The sequence below is a fragment of the Natator depressus genome, chromosome 11 (genome assembly GCF_965152275.1).
Source record: "Natator depressus isolate rNatDep1 chromosome 11, rNatDep2.hap1, whole genome shotgun sequence".
Taxonomy (NCBI): domain Eukaryota; kingdom Metazoa; phylum Chordata; order Testudines; family Cheloniidae; genus Natator; species Natator depressus.
The window spans coordinates 46,711,974-46,732,321 of record NC_134244.1 but is presented as its reverse complement, the minus strand read 5'-3'; the positions used below and the strand labels follow the sequence as shown (position 1 = coordinate 46,732,321).

The window sequence follows — 20,348 nt, the reverse complement described above, 5'->3', positions numbered from 1 at the left end:
CCAAACTAAGTAAGTTGGTCACGCCCGGAACCCGTGACAGTGCTGAGAACTGATCCCACCTCTTCTTGGTCCCAGGCCAATGTCTCAACTTTTTTTCATTCAAATATTTTATGAAGGGAAGCTTCCCCTTTGCTTGTATTATAAAGATACCTCAGTTCAGCACTGTGTCTACAGCACAACTGAAGATTTCTTCTATTAGTCAGCTCTTCATTAAATTATAGCCATAAATATCACTTGGAATGTCTGTGACTGGAGCTGCAATAAAGAACTCAGATACAGATGTAGAGAAAGATATGGCTGTCGAACAAAGAAACACTTGTTCCAGACCCTATGAATGGTAGGTCTTCTCAGAACACTGTCAGCTTAAATGTGAGCCAAATGAGCACTCAAGGCACTGACAAAAGAGCCTGTGTTTTCCTAGCCCTTCATCTCCTACTTTCAGTAGCTTGGCTCATCGAGTGGATGAAAGGCTAAATTCAAAATGCATCTTTATACCAAGGACAACCTTAGCTAACACAGTTCTACAGGTTGCCCTCAGTTTAAAGATGGACCATTAAAAATAGGGAACAATATGTTCAATACAACTTTAAAGAAGTAGGATTTGTCCACCCCATCTCATTTTCTGCTCCTTCATAAGCTTTCCTGATGTTCAGCACTCACGGAACTTGACAGGAGCTGTCAAATGGTAACAGCATTATTGAACCAGGCCAAAATTGAACCAGCTCTTAGAGACGAAAGGTTCTGCAACCTATCACCAATATTTTGTGGCAGCCAGTCTCCGTCAAATCAAAGATTTTCCTAATGTCCTCATATGATTGTCTTCAGTAGTAAAAAGGAAAAATCAGTTAATGTATCATTGAATGACTGACATGACTGAGCAGCATCAGATACATATCTTTATGGAAAGCAAGAAGTGGTGAACTGTTATATGCATACACTGAAAGCTACAAAGAACTAATGCATTGCAGAATTAAGCAGGCATCTCTGCTTTATCTTGGGTTTGAAGTATACTACTGGGTGTAACCCTAATATGCTAAAAACTGCCCCTGCTCTAAAGACTCACCTTACCAAAAAATTTCTCTTCAAGTTAGACAGAAGCACTGCACGACATAAAATCATGTCTAAATGAATTTAGTATTTATTTGTAGCTTTTAAATTGGTACTATTTACAATAAGTCTTGGAGTACACATCACATTCAATAATTAAGCTCGGGCAGTACTGAAGTTAGATTACTAACATGTTTGCAAATTACATTTTTAAGTCATAAAAAAGGAAAGAAAAATGACTGTAAAATAAATGTTTATCTTCAGTTACAAGTATCACAGGACAAGTTTGCAGAGTGCTGTAAAATCCAGCCAAGGAATGCTCCCCGGAAAGCATCCTGCCATGTGTGCCTGGAGTGGTGAGATGAAGAATGTTTCAGAAACACAAGCAATGGAATTCCATGTTAAGTATGGAAAGTTTAGCAGTTCAGTTATTCACAATAACCTTTCTTACACAAGCCCAATGCTAATTAATGGTCCCATTCTTCTTCTCTTTCATTGACACCCTCTTCTTCCTCTGGGAATGCTGAGTCATTCTGACTTTTCAGATGCTTAACCCCTGCAAATATAAAGATTGTATTTAAAGTCACATTTATTCAAATCGGACTGTCTGTCTAAAGAAAAACGGCCACAAAACAATGAAAAGGTTTTTTTAAGTGACCTCATTGGTGCTGTCTTTCATAACCTTTCAGTTCATACAAGCATTACATATTACACCTTTTGTGATAGAACAGTATTTCCTTCCATTCCAGGATTCCCGACAGCACTCCTGGGTTGAATTAGCAATGTCACACTCAATCAAGTTAAGCACCTGAAAAGCTAAAATAATGGCAGATGGCTGTGGGTTCTTGGCCATCAGAATTTAGAACTTCTGTCTAATTGTGAGCTCTGAAACGCATCTCTTGGAGAAGAGACGCAATGCAGACACAAGGCCCAAATCCTTGTATGCTTGGACTCAGCTGCTCATGAACCCTCTCCTAAATGAATTCACATTTTGTGTAAATTAGTTCGAAGATTGTGCAGGTTACTCATCCCTTGCAACATCCACAAAATTAGAACCTAACTACTCTGGGAGCTGCATCTTGCCATTGCTACAAATGTGTCACTTCCAGGCAAGTCAACAGGAGTTTTGCAATGGACTTTCGGCAAGCTATGGTCCTAGCAACGTGCTTTATCATTAGTCATATGTGAATACAACCCACAGCACACTTTGAGAAACAAATAACTGGCTAAATCACATTCTGATTTCATGTCTTCTAAATAGCACCTTTCATCCTAAACATTCACAGAGTACTTCCTAGTCTCTCTGCCCAGTGTTAAAATACCATGGGGATGAATACAAAAGCGATCGTGAAGTGGACAGCATTCTGCTCAGCCACAAAACAACTAGAGGATGGTTGACCCTGGGAAATTTGGTAGGCTCACAAATACCCCTCCCCTGTTAACTAGGCAGCCCCTGGGTCTTCCGTGTATCTATGGGTGCCACTCTGGAAAGGTTTGACACTGGCAGTTCTGGACTCAACAAATTAAAGCACAATTCTAAAGGTGATTTAGTGTACCCAATGTGCTGTTATTCTTTCTGTTTCCCCTGCTGCTGATTACTATATTGTTATCTCTAGTTTTGCACGACCCAGCATCTGGCCAGCACCAGTAGCTGCCTGAAAGGGAATTAACTAAGCCTCCCATCAAACCTCCAGGCCAGTCTTCACTTACAACCTAATCACCTCACTTGTAAACCAGTGTCTGCTCCATTGGCTGCTGAGGAAGAATTTTGTAAAGGGCAGGGCAGCTGCTACAGCTAATCAGAGGTTTCTGAAACAGCATAGGATTGGCCAAAGAGAAGGTACTGTAGGAGCAACGATGGGTGACATCATGGGGGGAAATGGGGCACATGGCTTGCCTCATGGAGAATAGATTGAGTGGACTGTAGATTTGAGACCACAGAGAGTAAGAACATTGGAGTTTATTGTGTCTCTGTATACGAGGTAGGACCCAGGTAAGAAGAGTCAATAGCTCTCTTAGTGCTGTGATTTAGTTTTGAGGACTAGCTTGAAAACCCAACCCTTCCATTGTTTTAGTCAAAGGGGGAAAATGTGACCTCAAATTTCATGCCTATTATTCATGTCTGAAATTACTCCTTCGGGTCCAAAACAAACATAAAAGGCCTCTATGACCAGGCCTTCACACCACCTCCACAGCTCACAATGTGTAGTCACTATGTGGCTGGGACTGTATTTAGTTCCTGACTGAGTCTAACTCACTAGCCGTGCAGACATGTAACCAATAATCAAAGCTGACCTGACCGGCAGCAATACAAAGAACAAAACGTTTGCTTAAACAAATTTTTCTTCAGCAGTTGCTCCAAGAGCACAAATGTGCTTTTCCCTACCAGTCACGCATACTTTCATTTGCCACCTCAGCATCCCAAAATAGCCATCCCATTGTTATAAGCCTTAGGCCTTGTCTACGCTTGCAGCAGCATGTAGAAGCTGTGTAGCTACACACTGGACTGTGCAGCTTCAGGCGGCCGTGAAAGGAGCTGGCAGGGACAGGGCAGCAAGATGTTATGCTGCTAAAAATAGCACTGCAGATGTGGAAGGCACTGCTTGGGCATGTAGGGTATATACCCCAAGGTTTTGCTGTGGCTGTACGTTACTTGGCTAAGCAATGCCTCAGTCTATGCTGCTATTTATACCCAGGCAGTGTCTGTACTCTACACACCACCGTAAGTATAGACATAGCCTTAGAGGCCAAGATTTTCGGAAGAGCTCACAAGATTTTCCTCAATTTTTTGGCACCCAAGCTTGAGACACCTGAAAGGAGCCACTTTTCAGAAAGTGTTAAGGACCTGCCCACTGAAAATCAATGGCTCAAGCTGGACACCCAAAAAATGGAAGTGTCCCCCTCCCACAAAAAATAAAAGCCCCCAAATGCCTAGTCACTTCTGAAAATCTTGGCTATCTTTATATAAAAACTTGGTGGAACATAATGAACTTTATCAAAGGGCTGTATTAAGCCTATAATAGCCTCAGATCAATGTTTGTGTCACAATGGAAAAGCTTCATACTGAGACCCTTTGATAATATGAGGAGCAGAAAGGCTAGCTCTAGCGCTTTACCCTTAATCTGTTACTGCTTCAGTTCCAAGATGGGACTTATTTCCCTTTCATAGCATGTGGCAATCCAGATTGTGCCCTGTCACACGTGCCAGAGATACCAAAGTGAAAGAGAGCAGCTCACAGAAGCCTAGTAGTATTGTCAGTGCCATAGAGCTGGTTGGAAAGTTTCTGATGGAATGTTTTTTTCCCAATGGAAAATTCTGATTTGTCAAAAGCGAAATGTTTTGCAGAAATGTGTCAATTTCTATGAAAGTTTTGTTTCAAAGGAAAACTTTTAAAAAAAAGTGTTTTAATAAGGTCAGAATGGAACATTTAGATTTTCTTTTTCAAAATGACTTTTCCTTTCAATCTTATTTTATATTACATACTAGACTCTATATATAAAAAAATCAAAATCAGAATAAAATGGGTCGCTATTATCAAAACAAAATGTTTCAATTGACCCCAAATTATTTTTTCCCCAGAATTTCATTTGGTGGGAAACTGAATTTTTTACTTTTGTTCTGTTTCATAACAGAAAAAAAAATCAGAAATGAAAAATCCAGTTCCTGCCCAGCTCTAGCCATCCACAATGGCAGACAATGGCATGGTAATCCTCTTAGCATGTGGTACTGTATGAAACCAACCAGTTCTAGTCTATTACTACACTAGAGTTGTTTTTCTGAAGCGTAAGGGTTAAATTGTATGGGTTGCATGAAGAGTAGACAATTACAGTCCATGGCACTTATTCAATTTCAATAACGTAATGTGTTGTATGAGAAACACAGGTAAGGTCATTTGTCATCTTAAAAAACATGGGGACAGATACTTGTCACACTTATATTGACAGAAATCTGGAGTAAATTAATTTCAGTGGACTGAGCCGGACATATCTGAGACCAGAATCTAGCCCATGGTTCTTAACCTGATAGCCATGTGCACACAATCCTGTATAGGTAAACATACAGATTTCACAGGCAACCTTAATTCTGGCATAATTTTTTTAGTAACTGACTTTGCAATCTTAATGTTTTTAATGTAATTTTTGAGGGTAATTTCCTATGTTTTTTTTAAAAAGCCAGAAAAAATAAATATCATGTGGCATCAAATTGACCACCTATGTTCATCAGCAGGGTTGGAACTATTAGATCTACCACATCGACCTCTGTAGTTACTGATAGCAATAGTAGGTTGTTATCCTCTATGTGGACCAGCACTAGAGGTAGATGGGACAGACAATTTGGCAGTGAATTTCACAGATATTTGCTGACAACTGAGGAAGGGTGAAACTCAGAAGTCCTGAGTTCAGTTGCAGGCTCTGGCATGGAGTATTCTCTAATGTCCTCTGCATGTTCCTTCCAAGTTTGATCCCTTCTGCTTCATCCACTCCAACCTGTCCCTGTCCTGCCTCTTCCCCACCCCCGACTCCTTGCCCCAGACCCATTCTCCTTATCTAACCTGTCTCAATCTCCACTCTTAAGGCTTCTCATCCCAATCTCCTCGCACAGCCAGTCCTAGTTTCCTCCTCCAAGCTCCCCATCTGAGTTCCACTCTCTCCCCAGTCCCAGTCTCCATGCCCTGGCAGTTCCAGTCTTCCCTCTGGCTCCCAGTCCCCTTGCCCAACCAGGCCCAGTCTCCCTTCCTGGTTCCCACTTCTCCCCACCAACTCCCCATCGCAGTTTCTCTCTTGCCCCACACCAGTCCCAGTATCACCAGACCCTCCTCTTGTAATACATAGGAACTGTGAGGAGATAGTGCATGCTCAGTGAGCATGGAATCTTTGAAGATGTTAACTACTAACCTGTAAAATGTCTCTACTGAGCATGTGCAAAAATATTTTTCAGAGAGGTTATAAATTGGCCAAGTGTGGGCTTATTTTCACAGGAAAAGCAGAAGGCATATGCCTGACACAAAGGCCACTGCCAAATTTCACCACAACCCTGCTCCAACACATGGGTTCAAACAGCCTCCCAAAGAGAAGAATTTTCTAGCATTGCAAAATAATGCATTTCCCCCCAGCATCATTCTGAGAAACAGCTGAACCTTTTTGGTTGAAACTTTTCCAAAATGATCAGCTTGAGGCAGATACCTGACATGAAAAAATTTACCCCAAAAAGTTAAAGTTTGGCAAAGTGGTAAACAACTTAAAACAGGGTATTGTGAGGGGTGTCAGGCAATCTTAACAGACAGTGCTACCAGCCCTGCCTCTAATATTGTCAATCAGTGCTCCATACTGTGGTGTCATCTTTCCTGTTACTGTCAAGGATTACAGCACCCAAATCACTGGCAAACGGTCATTCAGATTTAAATCACGCAGGCAAATTATGGGCCTCTTCACTGGCTTAGCAGCATCACAACACTTCTAAAAGTGCCCACAATTAATCCAGCTACTTCAACGCAGTTCTGCTTTATCTAGCATGTTTTAAACCACTTGCATCAGACTGCGTAACTGTGAGAAGTACAAGAAAAACCCCAACATTTTAGGTGCCCACATTCAACAGGGATGAGTGCTTTAGGTAAAGCCTTTAAAGAAGAGAAATACTTGTGTTCTAATTCCCCATAAATGTAGGTTTATGAGCATTCAACTCTAACCAATGTTATGGCTTTGCAAATTCATCTCTTGTTGTTTCTCTCTGGACAAGCTATATATTACACATTTGCTATACCTGATTAATGAACACTAAGAAAAAAAGATCAATCAGAAATTGCTAGGAGCCTGAATATTTAATATTGCAGTGTTGTTGTTTTTTTAGGAGATGAAACAAGAGCTATGGCTAAAAGGGAGGTCACAGGACATAAGACTAGTATGATGTGGTTCCATGGAATGACATTTTGGTCAGAGTGAAGTTTATTTTTAGGGTGCAATTCCATAGTGGGAGGTACGCTATTGAGTGAGTATTGCACACTGAACTTTTTGTTTCTCACATAAACCTGTGTTTTTTGTAAGGAAACAATCAGTGTTAAGTGCTGATCTCCCCGACCTACAGCCCACCATAACCTTTATCACAAAGCTCATCATATTACACAATAAGCTCCAAAATATTGCACTGCACTTTTCCAAAATGAAGGCCAGCCCATATGATCAATGGTATTACAGAATGCGTCACATAGCTACACAGTAAAACAACCTAGAGTGCAGCGATGTGCAGATAGCAAAACACCTGATAACGTCTAACCATGTTTAATAAACAGCTGCTTCCCTCTATCATGGCGCAAGTTATACTCTATGCACTGGATGTCGGGTTTTCTTGCTGCAACACAGAAACCACCAATGCCCAGCAGCTAACTGGCCCACTACTTACAACAATTCTGACGCTGGGCAGTTCATAAGCAGGCAAAGGTCCTACTGACACTGTCAACATTAACTTACATGAGCGAGCCAGATATTGTTGGGAAAAGTTTGGGATTGTTGCACCCCCATAAATGTTTACAAATGTTTAAAGAAACAAATTCACTTAACTGGGACTTTTTGCTTTCATGTTGTGTATTCTGGGAGGTGAAAGCTTTTGTTGAGGTTGTTCAGCCTTGATGGAGGTTACATGACTTCCTTACTGTCCTAGGATGCTTCTAAAGCACCACATGGTGCAGCCTCTTAAACCACCAGGACAAAATTCTAGCTTTTTCACCTAATCTGCAATGAAGAGCCGTGACTGCAAACAATGCAGGAAGTCACAAAGCTGTGCCTGTGATAGACCTCTAAGATTTCCCACCATTCCCCACAGCAGAAGCAATGGTACAAAATGTTATGACAAGGCCAAAGAGATAATATGACAGACAGTCATTCAGAGGCTGTGGGAAGAGGCCTTTAAAAGCCTCTCCAAGTTCACGTTCTAGGGCTTTTTAGATTTTGTGGTTTGAACTAGCTGACTCAGCAGTAAGCCAGCAATAAGCAGATAATAAAATAATATCCTACTTTGCCAGAGATAATGCACTTTAAGTTTTCTGAACTAGTTGGGCCAATCTCTGAGTTGTGCCCATATCTGTACCCAGTACCCTTTTATTTAGAAGTATCTAAATTGTTTACTAAACAATCATCTATCCGGTGATACTAGGGTAAAAGGTTTGTAACCTCGCTCACCATCACAGTCTTCACAACTGATTCCACAACTGAGTTAATTAAGTAGAAAACAAAACTGGAAAGACAAAACTAAACTCTTCTTATCCCCTCTCATTCTGATCCTAATGTATGTTACATTAGCCATGTACTCCATACCCTCTGCCCTTTTTTAATAGTAAGAAAGAGGTACCAGAGCAGCTGCTGTTCAGGATTTATCTATATCCATCAATACAAGAGTTTACCAAGGTCAGACCACAAATATAGACTCTGAAATATCACTCAGAAAAAAACAATACAATATTAATGTAATGGGCAAAATTCTAGGCAGCAGATGTTGCTCTGTACACGTGAGAGAGCTAAGGTCAACATATACAGTTATAGATTTCATAATAGTAATTGTAAAGGGCTATGTCTGAGTGAAAAGAAAAGGAGTACTTGTGGCACCTTAGAGACTAACCAATTTATTTGAGCATAAGCTTTTGTGAGCTACAGCTCACTTCATCGGATGCATGTCTGAGTGCTAATCCATAAATGAGTCTCCCTTGGCCCCAAATATCTGTTTTTTCAGACTGCAAATAATCCTGTGAGTTCATCTTTACCCTCATGCTCTCAATCAGTTCTGCTTATATTCTACCCTAAGGTTATTTTGTTTTCACAATATGCTGTGCCCTGAGCCACTTCTCAGTTTACTTCACCCCTCTCACTCTTTGCTCTGTTGACGCTCTGCCCTGAGGTTGCTTGCTCAGAGGATGTTCTGTTCTGCTTCTACTCTGGCTGCCCTAAGGTCACTCTGTTCACACTCTTCTTGCTCCATTACATTTGCTCTGTTCATTTGCTGCTCCACAGTCCCTGTGCTCAGGTTTTAAATTCTACTCAGAAACTTCACTTCTTGTAGGTGGTTTTGCTCCTTTACCATCTCTCTATTTCGCACTATTTCTCAATTCCACTCATAATGCCGTTCTGATTTCCCTTGCCCCTTATTTCTCTCCTGCTTCCCCAACCCAACAATCAGTTGGTGCCTTTAGGCTGCTGTGCTCTAAAATTACTTTGCTCAAACTCATTCTCTAGCCTGCACTAAAACAAAGACTGCATAAGCACTGTTTTTTATTTTACTTTAGTCTTCCCTTTTTCTTGCCTTTTTTTCTTAACCCCATCAGGCCAAGAAGTGTTTTAATCAACGGCTCAGATTTCACTCCAGATCATTTAATCCAATTAATGCTGATGAAAAAAGCCTGAATGCCAAACCATTTTCAGCAAGCGTGCACTAATACACTTTGAACTGGTAATGCGTTTGAGATGAAATCACTGCCTCAAAGCATATTTGCGGATTCCTGATAATTTATGTGTGCAAATGAAGCAACTTTATGACATTTCCATGGTCACATCATAAAATCTGTGATGGTTAATCAGCAGCTTGACTTTTGCTTTTATATCCACCTGACCAAAGCACCAGATCAGAAGGTTAATCAGTATCACAAGATGTGAAATTACCAAACGTTACTGTAATTATATCTGTTCTAAAAATTGGAGATAAGATCTGGAACTGATTTAATAGTGTGAGCCTGAATTAACATTGTGTACCCTGCCTCCTCCCCAGTCCTCACCCACAAAGCTCAGACATGTTTGGATTACACTGTGGCACATTAAAAATATAATGGCTATTTGCAAAACTCAGATTTAGATCTGAGTTCATGTTTTGAACTCCTTAGTGTACAGAGGGGTGTTTGGATACAAAGTTTTGGGTTTGGGCCCATCTCTACTAGAGACACGTGGGCCAAGATTTTCAGCAACGACTAGTGATTTGAGTACCCAACATGAGACATTTTGAAGTGGCCAAATTTTCAGAGGGCAGATGCTCGGTCCTTTCTGAAAAATCAGGTTTCTTTAAATTGTCTCTAGTTGGACATTCAAAAATGGAGGCACCCAAAAATCACTTTTGAATATGTTAACCATTGTTTTTGTCAAAAAAAACTGAACTATTTGAGGCAAATGGAGCACACATGTCGCAACTCATTAATGCCTTTGAAGGATGTGGAATTCATTTTCTTATTTTACTTTGCTTAAAAAATGGCCCTATATCTCCACCACAGTGTACAGCTGAGGTTTGCTCTGACCCCTGAAATCAAATAACTTACAATTAAGGCAGGCACTTCTGTACAGCATAGTGAACAATACAGGAAGAAAACTGAGGCACACAGAGGTTAAATGACTTGGTCCAGTGTCACATAGGGCTAGATGGAGCCTTTAAGCTCAGCTCTGAGCCTGAGGTGGTGTGTAGCTGTGCCACATCAAGGGGAACACTGAAAGAGAGTCACAACTCCTTCTTTGCTTCCCCTCTTGAAAGTAACTCTTCCCCACTTGGAAACAATGTGCTCCTTGCAATGAGGCTACACCCCTGGCATGCCCTACCACTTTTCTCCCCAACCTTCCGTGCCTGAGGTTTCCAAGACAGTTCTGCATGGACACCCAAGGGCTGTTGGGATTATATCCCTTTATTCCACTACAGGATTGCACAGGGCACACCTGATGCTAGTATTACAAAAGGATTTTTAGTGTTCCAACAGGAATTAGGATTTCTAGTTCCTGAATAGAAGACACTTCTGTTCTATGGAAAATAATTTAGAGACAGAAAAATAAGTATTCTAGAAAAATCACCTTAATCTTTTTGATTTTCTGTGTTTTAGTACATCTTCAGAGGGCTAGTTACCAATATGTTCAAAGAATACACCAAAAACAAAAAAAAATTAAGTCCCTTATTAGCAATAAACTCAGTTTTATACATCATTATATTGGCCGGAGCATGCTCATTCACATGGTGCCACTTCATGTCTCAGAAGTGGAGGGTTTTGTGTGTTTGTGTGCTTGTGTTTTTTAAACACAGTTTATGAAAGCAAATTAAAATAGGTACCACATGGCCAAGGAATGAGTTTTGGGATCACAGTGGACACCAAGTGCCTCATAACGGTGATGTACTTGGTCTCTGGGTTCATTCTGAATACCCGTCTAGAGAAAGAATGGGCCAGGTCCTCTGCTGTCATAAATCGGCATCACTCTACTGACTTCAGTGAAACTATGCCAATTTACATCAGCTAAGGATCTGGCCCCTCATACCTTGCCAAAGATAAATATCCCACACTCGTACCCCCAAGTACCAGGCAGTATCCACGAAAGGAGAACACAAATAGTTTACATTGGGGGAGGCAGGGAGGGGCAGGCGGGAGCATTGCAACACCTGAACGCCAATGGGGTGCATCCCTTATTCATCTCAGAAAGGCCCAGCAACAAAAACTCCCACAAAAGTCCCATTACATTCTTTGTCTTCATTTAGTAGGGCCTAGTCCAACTCCCATAAAAGTCAAAAGAAAGGCTCATCAATGTCAATGAGAAATTGGATAAGGCTTGAGCTACCTAAAAGTCTATTGTGCATCTTGAAACGCCCTACCTGGAACAAACGGTGCGTGGTGCTGAAATGGTGTATCTTTCCGCCTTGGTTTCATAAGCTGATCATCTGCCTCAGTTACTCTCTGCTGCTGTATGGTGCCTGAGGAGTGGTGATTACCATTACATTTAATAGAATCTGCCTGTTCACTGCCTGCAGATGTAACAGATGTAAAAACATAGTAATAAAAACAAAACCCCACGCACTCCTGTTATGAAAGAAATTGCTTTTTGCTCTGTTATGTGTATATACACAATAAAAGTGACAAACCTTCAGGACTTGACAAAATGTCTCAACCTAAGTGTTCCAAAATGGTTGTTTTTTGCTGCCCTCCCTGAGACCCCTTCCAGGCCTGATTTTCAGAGGCTCAGTGTGCTGCACTTTCTGAAAATCAGGCCCTTTTATGGTGTTTGAGGTAGAGCATGCAGAAACAGAGGGTCCCAAAAATCACACGCGCCTTTGGAAAATGTTGACATCTCTATACAAAGATCTGTTCTGAACCCTTAATGCACAACCTGCAGGGATATTTTAAACAAAATTATATTGGAAAGTGAAAAATATCAGAAATAGTTGGGTTTTGTAAAAGTCTGTGAAAGTTGACTTAGAGCTCCACACAACCACAGCACCCTCCTACTTTAATGAGTGAACTGCACTGGGAGTTCTTGTAGGATCAGACCGTTAGTTCCCTTATTCATATTTTTTAACTGTTTTCTATTCACAAGATGACACTTGAAGTAGCGTGTCAGGCTGTTTACATGCACTGACAGAGCTCAGTTTTTAGACACAAGCATATATTAACCCAGCAGCAGACTCAATCTCTTAGGCCTCTGTCTTGTCTGGCGTCAGATGAGGGAACATTGCTGAGGGCTGCTAAGCATGGTGCTTGGAAAGGTGTGATCCAGTAAGTGGAGAGGAGCGGGTGCAGCAGACTGGTGGGGGCCTGCAGGAACTGTACCCAGCAGATGGCAGGAGACACTGAGCCTCTCACGAGGAGAGCGTTTGATTTCTTACCATCGTCAAGTGCATGTCTGGGCTATGGTCAGGACCAAGCCCCTCACAGCTGCCCTTGCTTTCAGGTTCTACTAAGTGCACCTCTTAAGCACCTCGGAGCCATTACTCCGGATTGGCGGGAGGAGTGACTGAAACTCCTAAAAAATGGTGGCTAAGCATAGCAGCGCTGTCACTGGACTGTACTTAAGCATCTCTGCCCTGGCTAGACCTTCTTAGGTACAGCAGTTAGTCACATTGCTCAGCCTGCTGCACATTTCTGTACACCAGGCCCAATTGTGCCAGATGTAAAACACCTTCCTCTGTTGTTGACTTCAGTGAAAGTTGATGGCACTCAGCATTTTACAGGATCAGGCCCACTATATACAAGCCTCCTTTCACAGGTGCCAAGCATGCAGCAAGCACTCTCCTGCTCCACACCTTTCATCAGCTCAGCTGCCTGTAGGCTCCAGATCTTGCTGCTTAACTATCCTCCATTCTCCCTGCTCCAGTAAGAATTCAGGAAGAGATAGTGTATGGATTCTGCCTTCAGATACCTGGTGGTTCAGTTCATTTCCACTACTCCTCTAAAGGTCAGCAAGCATATAGGGACAGATGCTCAGCTGGTGTATACACTGAACTCAGCTTCAGTGAACTCAATAGACCTATGACAGTGACACCAGCCAAGATGCTGTCCCATAAAGTCAATGCTACTGCCCAAACAGTTGGCACTGTTTATTTTAATTTTTCAGAGAGTGGAAGCATTTTTAGCATGGTGTACATCATTGAATTATTTTTTTAAACAAAGATTCAAATGTTCTGTATATAAAGGTTAAATATACGTGATGTGCAAAAAAGTTCCAAGTTCACATTCCAATAAAAACATTTAAAATCCTTATAACACATTGGAAATCATTTTAATTCCACATACATAAAATTCATAATAGTTCCATATACTTTTCTACTCTTCCAAATATTTTACATCCATGAAGTCAGGTTACATTACACTGTATATGTTGGCCAGGTTCTATATAATATAGATGCCAAATATGCATTATTGTACTTAATTTTTTCCTATGACAAAGATTTAAGAAGCACAACTCTCATCTCATTATGGTTCATGGAAAATGTTTAGTTAATTTCCCACACACCACAGTGGAAAAATATACCCTAAGCCCTTTAACCTTATTAATCATAACTCCCCTGACTAAACAGTATAAGTTTTATCCTAGCTATATTAAGTCCTTAAATAGTTTAAGATGTACTGAAGAAAGAGACCCAGGCAGTTGTAAAACAGTAAATCAGGCAGCAAGAGGGGAAGTGATAGAGTTTCCCAAGTGGCTATTTTGAGCTTTCTTGTTTTCCCTTTGCATACATGACTTGCAATCTGTATCAAGGGGTTGTTCTGCAAGGTTTATTCATTTTCACTTAATTGCCTTGTTCAGGCAAACTGCCATTGCAGTCGGAGCTCAGTTGAGGGTAGCATAGTCAATGGGAGATTGACTCAGTGCTGAGCGCCAGGTTATAACTGGGTGACTTTGCAGGTTTGTAGGGAGGATGTTAAAGGAACTTCCCTTTGTGCCCTCCCTTCCTCCTCTGAGTAGAAGGATGGCTTGAGACTAGTGCTACTGCCAGCATTTGATTCCCCACAGGTTGTGTGCTTATGCCCCTACTCACTTTCGGTGCCAGGCAGAGTTGGCTCCGTTCAGGGGAAGCACACATGGGCCCTTCTTCAAGGCAGGCACAGCAGATGTGCTCCCCAGATGCTCCTGAAGGCAGCCTAGTTGTCTAAAGCACAATGCTTCCAGGAGCTCTTCTAGCTGCCGGGCAATATCACATCATCTCCTACCCTGTGCTCTATGGTGGTATCACAATTGAATCCTAAATAAGATATGTCCCTCCTGCTAGCTTTGGCCCACTGAGTCAATGGGAGTTTTGCCTGAGAAAGGACAAAGTAATAATAACTTCAGGTTTTGGCCCATGATGCAGACCTTAGTCATGCCACCCTTACTCAAGTGAGTCAGTGGGCTGCATGAACACAACCAGGGTTGTTACACTGTTTAAAATACAGAACTTGATCCAGCTCCTACTGAAGTCAATGGGAATTTTGCCATTTTCTTCACTGGAAAGAGGATGAAGCCTATACTTGATTTTAATTTTCAGTTACAGTTAGAAATCGATTTCAAACAGCTGCAGTTTACTTACAATAAACATGTGTAAAATGTGTGCTAACAATGCACTGGGGCCCAAAATTAGAGTTAAAAGGCACAAGTGTGTGGTTCATTGACATACAAAACCTGCATTATGGTCATTCTGGTTTAAAGTAACTAAGGAAATGCAAATTTAAGGCTCATTCCTTAACAGGTGTTGGAGTGCCTACAGATTATAGCACGTGCTATGGATTCCATGGCATTATCACCAACAAGAGCTTACAACAGTGGATAAGGAAAGAGTGCCAGCTTTAAGCGTGTTAATGTTCGAGTGCATTGTAACTCAGTGACAAAAAAATGTACGTTTAGTATAATATGGGGTCTATCCCAATCTATCCACAGGTGCATGGGGAGGAAATGAAGTCATGCAACCAAAATAAATTATTCAGTAACACAATCTAAGCTTTCTATAGAGTCCACCGTGTCATATACAGTGACGATAAACAAATAAAACAAACTACTGGCAAACGTGACAGCTTTATGTGGGTCACAGCTGGAGTAGCATCTCTAGAATATCATCACCACACCCAGCAGTGCACCATAACCCCATAAACAATCACAAATGGTCATTCAGCAATCATGCAATAGGAATGAACTCATTTGCTAAATGCCTGTTAAGTGTCACCAAACTGCCCGCTTAGCTCCTGTTACGTCTTAATTTACAAAAATCGGGCTTAATCCTCCCCTCAGTAAAATCAATATGCCCCTCATCATTGCTGCCATAACCAGCACTATAACTGGCCAATAAATGCACATTACAAGTGTTTGGCTGTTTTCAATTTTATTCTCTCAAGTTGCACTTGCCATTCCCTTTCCCCTCCCTGCATTTAAATGTTTCTTTAAGCTGCATTAGCGTGATATGATTAGCACAAAGCAGCCGCCTCAACACAAAAATGCTGTTGAAAATCCTCCCTCCACAGATGGAATAAAGCATGTACTAGAGACTGAGGTCAGTTTACCTAGTTACTGACTAGTATACATCTCTCACTGACAGAAACAGTTAAGGCTTTCATAGCTCCAAGCAACTCTTACTAGTATGTAAACATCTCATTTTGCCGAGTCTCTAACACCCCCACTAGCCTTCCCACTGCACAAGTCAGCCAGTCTTAGGACTTCAGATAATAAGCAAAGCCCCCGAGGTCAGCCAAATAGATGTTTCAGCTTATAATAGGCTCCACTTGCCTTCAATTTAAAGCAAAACCAATTTCTCAACTGATCTGTATGTAAGAAGGTTCTGAGGCCAATATTCCAACAACTTCAACTAGACCTTGCATATATATGATAGTTTCTCATATGTGTGCAACACTCATCTCTTTACACAGGCACTTGCTTGAGGGCTCGGCAGCGGAGGTTGGATGTCTGGATTTGTGTGTAAGTTGGAGTTTTCTGGCTGAAGTTTTCTCATCTCTGTTACCCATAATCTCATAACAGCTGACAGCTAGTGTGCTTAAATTAAATCGATAGAGACAGCTTCTCAAAGGTGCTGTGACCACAGGAACTCTGAAAATAATGCTAAGTACATAATCAGAATTGCACCTATGAGCCGAGATGTTCTAAGACTAATTGTTTACTTTGTGAAGTGTTAACCTTTAAGAATAAGAAAATCAAGGGACTAAATCCACAGAGGGGACATAGGGCTTGTCCACACAGCAATTCAGGGGTGTGATTGTACAGTGCCCTAGCCTACTGCATATTAACTGGCCATCTAGATTCTGCTACAGTTCAGGGCAGCAGGAGCCACATGGCCAATTAGTGCATGGCAGGCTAAGGTGCTATAGATTTACATCCTGGTTACCGCACACTATCTGACCATGCAGACAAGCCTTTCAGTTCAGTATTTCAATGTTTAACATTAGGTGCCCTGCTGCTGCCCTTTGTTAGGTGCCCAGGCTCCCTATGCAATGCCTGGGGCAGAAATGGAATTCAAAAAAGCCAGCACACTGAGTAGGGAACACCTAAGCTAGCCAGTAGGAAATGCTGAGGATAGGGGTGAGGCCTAACCTTCACCCCTCGAAGGAAATTAGGTGCCTAACTCCAGGCAGAGGGAGGTATCTATCTCCACTTGGGGTTGACAGCTGGGAAACCTCTCCTTGTGTTCAAGTTTTGGACTTATGCACCTGAAGTGGCAGGTAGGCACCTAAATCCCTTTGTGCATCTACCCAAGGTTTTTTAACTACCTTTAAAGACAACAGTATTGACAATCAAATGGCTGTCAGGCTCACAACTGTCAAAAAACCACCACGTTGCCCACAGTGGAAGGAGCTGTTTCTAATGTAATTCCTTCAAACAGAAGTCTCCAAACTCAATCCTGTGGGCCACATTTTCATCCGTCTGCATTTTAAGTTACATGCTTCTAGCCACAAAGTGATGGCTTCAGCAACTCCATAATCACTGACACCTCCAACAGCAGCGCTATGATAAAGTATTTGTCCAGGGGTTTTCATCATAAGTTTTTTTGAATCCTCATGTGCCTTTCTGGATGTAAACTTTGAATAGGTGACTGGGCCTGTAACAGGGCTCCCTTCTCCGCCCAAGGGACCACCTCAACCAGGCTGGATGCTTCTGAGTCTAGAAGCGCCAGTGTGTTATTTATTAAGTCCAGTTCACCAGTACAGCCGTATTCAGCAATATACAATCAGAAGTAAACTGCCCCCCCAGCCCGCTCACCAGGGAGGGAGAGGGAAAGAGCTCACCAGTCCAGAGTCTTCCACCGCACCTGGACTCCTTATCAGTCCTGTTTTGTTCCTCTGCCCCTTCCTGCTGGGACACAGCCTCTCTTTTCGCAACAGGAACCCACATGGCATCACTGCTGGGAGCCTCACTTGGTTTCTCTGAGGCCCAGCTCTCCAGCAAGGAGCTGCTAGGTGGTAAGCCCCTCCACTTCTCCTCCTTTCGTTGGTCCTCGGCTCTCCCGTATAGAGCTAGCAGGACACGTCCTCTGCTGCTGCTCCTCCTGCCTTCAGCCCTCTGGCTTGGGGACACCAGCCAGCAAACCCCTCTTGCTACTGTCCTGCCTTCATACTTTTCCCAGGAACCACCTCCTCTTTCTGGCTGCACTCATCTCCTGCTCTTCCTGACTGACGCAAGTGGGCTCTGACTCTTAGCCTTTATAGCCCCCCTGGGTGCTGCCTTGCCCTCTTAATTGACCCCATTGGGAGCATCTGGACTAGAGCAGGACTGCTGAGCCAGTTTCTCTTAAATTTCACCAAAAGTTTGGGTTGGGGCCCTTTTCTACACAGATGTTTTGCTGAAACATACAATGGGCTGAATGCCCACTAGAGTCCCATTGACTTCAATGGGGTAACATGGCTGCAGTTTAGTGCAGAATTATTTCAGAGCTCTCTATGTGAAATCTTTGTTTCAGTCTGACGTGAAAAATAAACCTCCAATGTTCCCCAAATTCTAATAATAACAGACATTGTATAAAAGTAACACTAGGTCAAATTCCTCCCTCGTGTTACTTCATTTTACTGGTGTCTTTTCTTTTGCTTTCCCCATGCAGGTGACATCTGTGGCAATGCACAACACGGTTAGTGTACCGTATCAGAAGGGGCATCTGGATTTTAGAAGTGCACACAGTGCTCATAAAAAATGATATGGCAGTCTAAGGACTCCGTTTTGTGCAGGTGCACAGAGCTCCACTTTTCCAGGGACTTCATAACACATGCACAAAGCTGGCCACGTGTCATCCTAAGTTCTAGAGCTGGTCAGGAACTGGAATTTCCATTCTACAGGATAGTCAGAAAAAAACCCTCTATTCGAGAATGAAAACCAAAATTTTAAAATTCCCCATGAAATCAAAATTCAAAAAAATATCAGTTTGGGACCACTGAAGTGTTTGGTTTTGATAGTGTCAAAACATTTCATTTCAATGTTATGTTGATTCATTGCGTTTAGACTTCTATAAAATGTATGGTATATGTTACATATAATACAGGCATGGCCAAACCACAGCTCACAAGCCTTTTACAGTTAAAGTGTGGCTCACGGAGCCCCCCGCCCCCCACACCATTATCCACCTACCTGACTGGGAAGGGGAGGGGAGAGCTTGGGTCTTCTGCCCTGCGGTGAGGTGGTGAAGGGCTAGGGGCTTCTGCCCTTCGGGGATGGCCCTCGGGGCTTCCACACTGAGAGACATGCCTGGTCAGGGCTCTCAAACTTCTGAAAATTATCATATGTGCCTCAGAAGGTCAGTAAGTTTGGCTACGTCTGATATAATATATTAAAATTAATACTTTAATATAAACATCAAAATGAAATTAATTGAAGGGTTTTGACCTATTCCTGCTGAAATTGTCACAGTCCCATAAAACATTGCGCTTTCTGTATAACTTGCATTTTTAATGGAAAACTGTTCCACTGAAAAAAAATTTGAAGAGCTCTCCTCAATCCCCCTTTGGCGGGCAAATCCGATTCCAGTGTCTGTGGTTCACAGTGCCGCTGGAATTCCCCAACTGCTGTCCTCTGCTCGGAAAGTTGCACTGTGATGCTACCATCTCACTTCCTGGTATATGCCAGAGGATGTGAAACCTCAAACAGGGGAGGAAAGGAATTGCCACATCTTGAGTTCAGAAAGTATTTGACAGGAAGCCAAGAGGCAGCTGAGGAGAGGGACATAGAGAGAGATACATGGAGGCAGAGAATAATCGAAGATGAGACCTCTCTCTCCCCTGCACGTCTTTTTCAGTAGAGCTTTTACTATTCTAAATCCTCTCTCAGCTTCCCCAAGTTTCTACATGGCATCAAAATCCTTCTGCTTGGCTTTTTTCTCCGAATCTTCATTTTCTCCTTTGCTGTTCTTTTCGTGGGCATTATCCTTCCCCTTTTCCTTCTTTGGACTTGGTCTTTTCATTCGCCTTCATTCTTTTTATTCTTCCCCATCTTTGCCTTACTGTCCACAACTTCTAGCACAGGTTCTCCACAGTGTTTTGAGCAAAATGGCCAGAAAGACCATTTTTCTTCTGCATCATGAGGTACATCACAAGATTCATTAATGGGAGCTCTAAAGCTATCATTACTCCCCTGGCCACACAACATCTGAGGTTGGTCTCTTTAGAAAAGAAACTCATTCTTCCTGATTTCAGCAGGAGTAGTCAGAAAGCACTTTGGTAAGGCAGACTTTTTAAACCAAAGTGGCACCAATATCTTCACTAGAAGATTCAAATATGTGTTCAGTCAATAAGCTAACTGCGTTCATCTTCTGCAAATCCCATGCACCCAGAGTTTCAGATTAATTGATCTAGTTGACTGGTTTTATGTCAAAAATCTGAATTGTATGTGCTTATCTGTGAAATTTGCTGCTCAGTCCTTCACTGAGCAAAGATGATTATCTTCATTATAATGTTTCTATCAAGGATGTGATGGCAAAGGTACTCACACAATCAGACATTGATAAATCAGTAACAGGGGGACGCGCTCTTTTCTACACACATAACAAATGAGGCAATCAATGTGGCAATTGGAAACAAAATTGATGGGCCAGCTTGCAAACATATCTGCAATCAAATTATCCAC

At 42.1% G+C, this 20,348-nt stretch overlaps 1 protein-coding gene across 7 annotated transcripts in view; it reads right to left on the bottom strand.

The window, feature by feature from the left end:
- Positions 1 to 1,185: 1,185 nt before the first annotated feature.
- Positions 1,186 to 20,348, bottom strand: part of PPP1R1C (protein phosphatase 1 regulatory inhibitor subunit 1C) — an 84,099-nt gene continuing 64,936 nt past the window's right edge. Inside the window, exons 5-7 of one of the 7 annotated variants that reach the window (XM_074966858.1) lie at positions 11,641 to 11,790; positions 1,499 to 1,603; positions 1,191 to 1,395 (exon numbers count right to left, since the gene is read on the bottom strand). In XM_074966858.1, the coding sequence (XP_074822959.1) occupies positions 1,515 to 1,603; positions 11,641 to 11,790 (239 nt within the window). In that variant the 3' untranslated portion in view covers positions 1,191 to 1,395; positions 1,499 to 1,514. Of the gene's footprint in view, positions 1,604 to 11,640; positions 11,791 to 20,348 lie in introns of all 7 variants that reach the window. The other 6 variants (XM_074966862.1, XM_074966860.1, XM_074966859.1 and 3 more) reach the window with 6 other exon arrangements.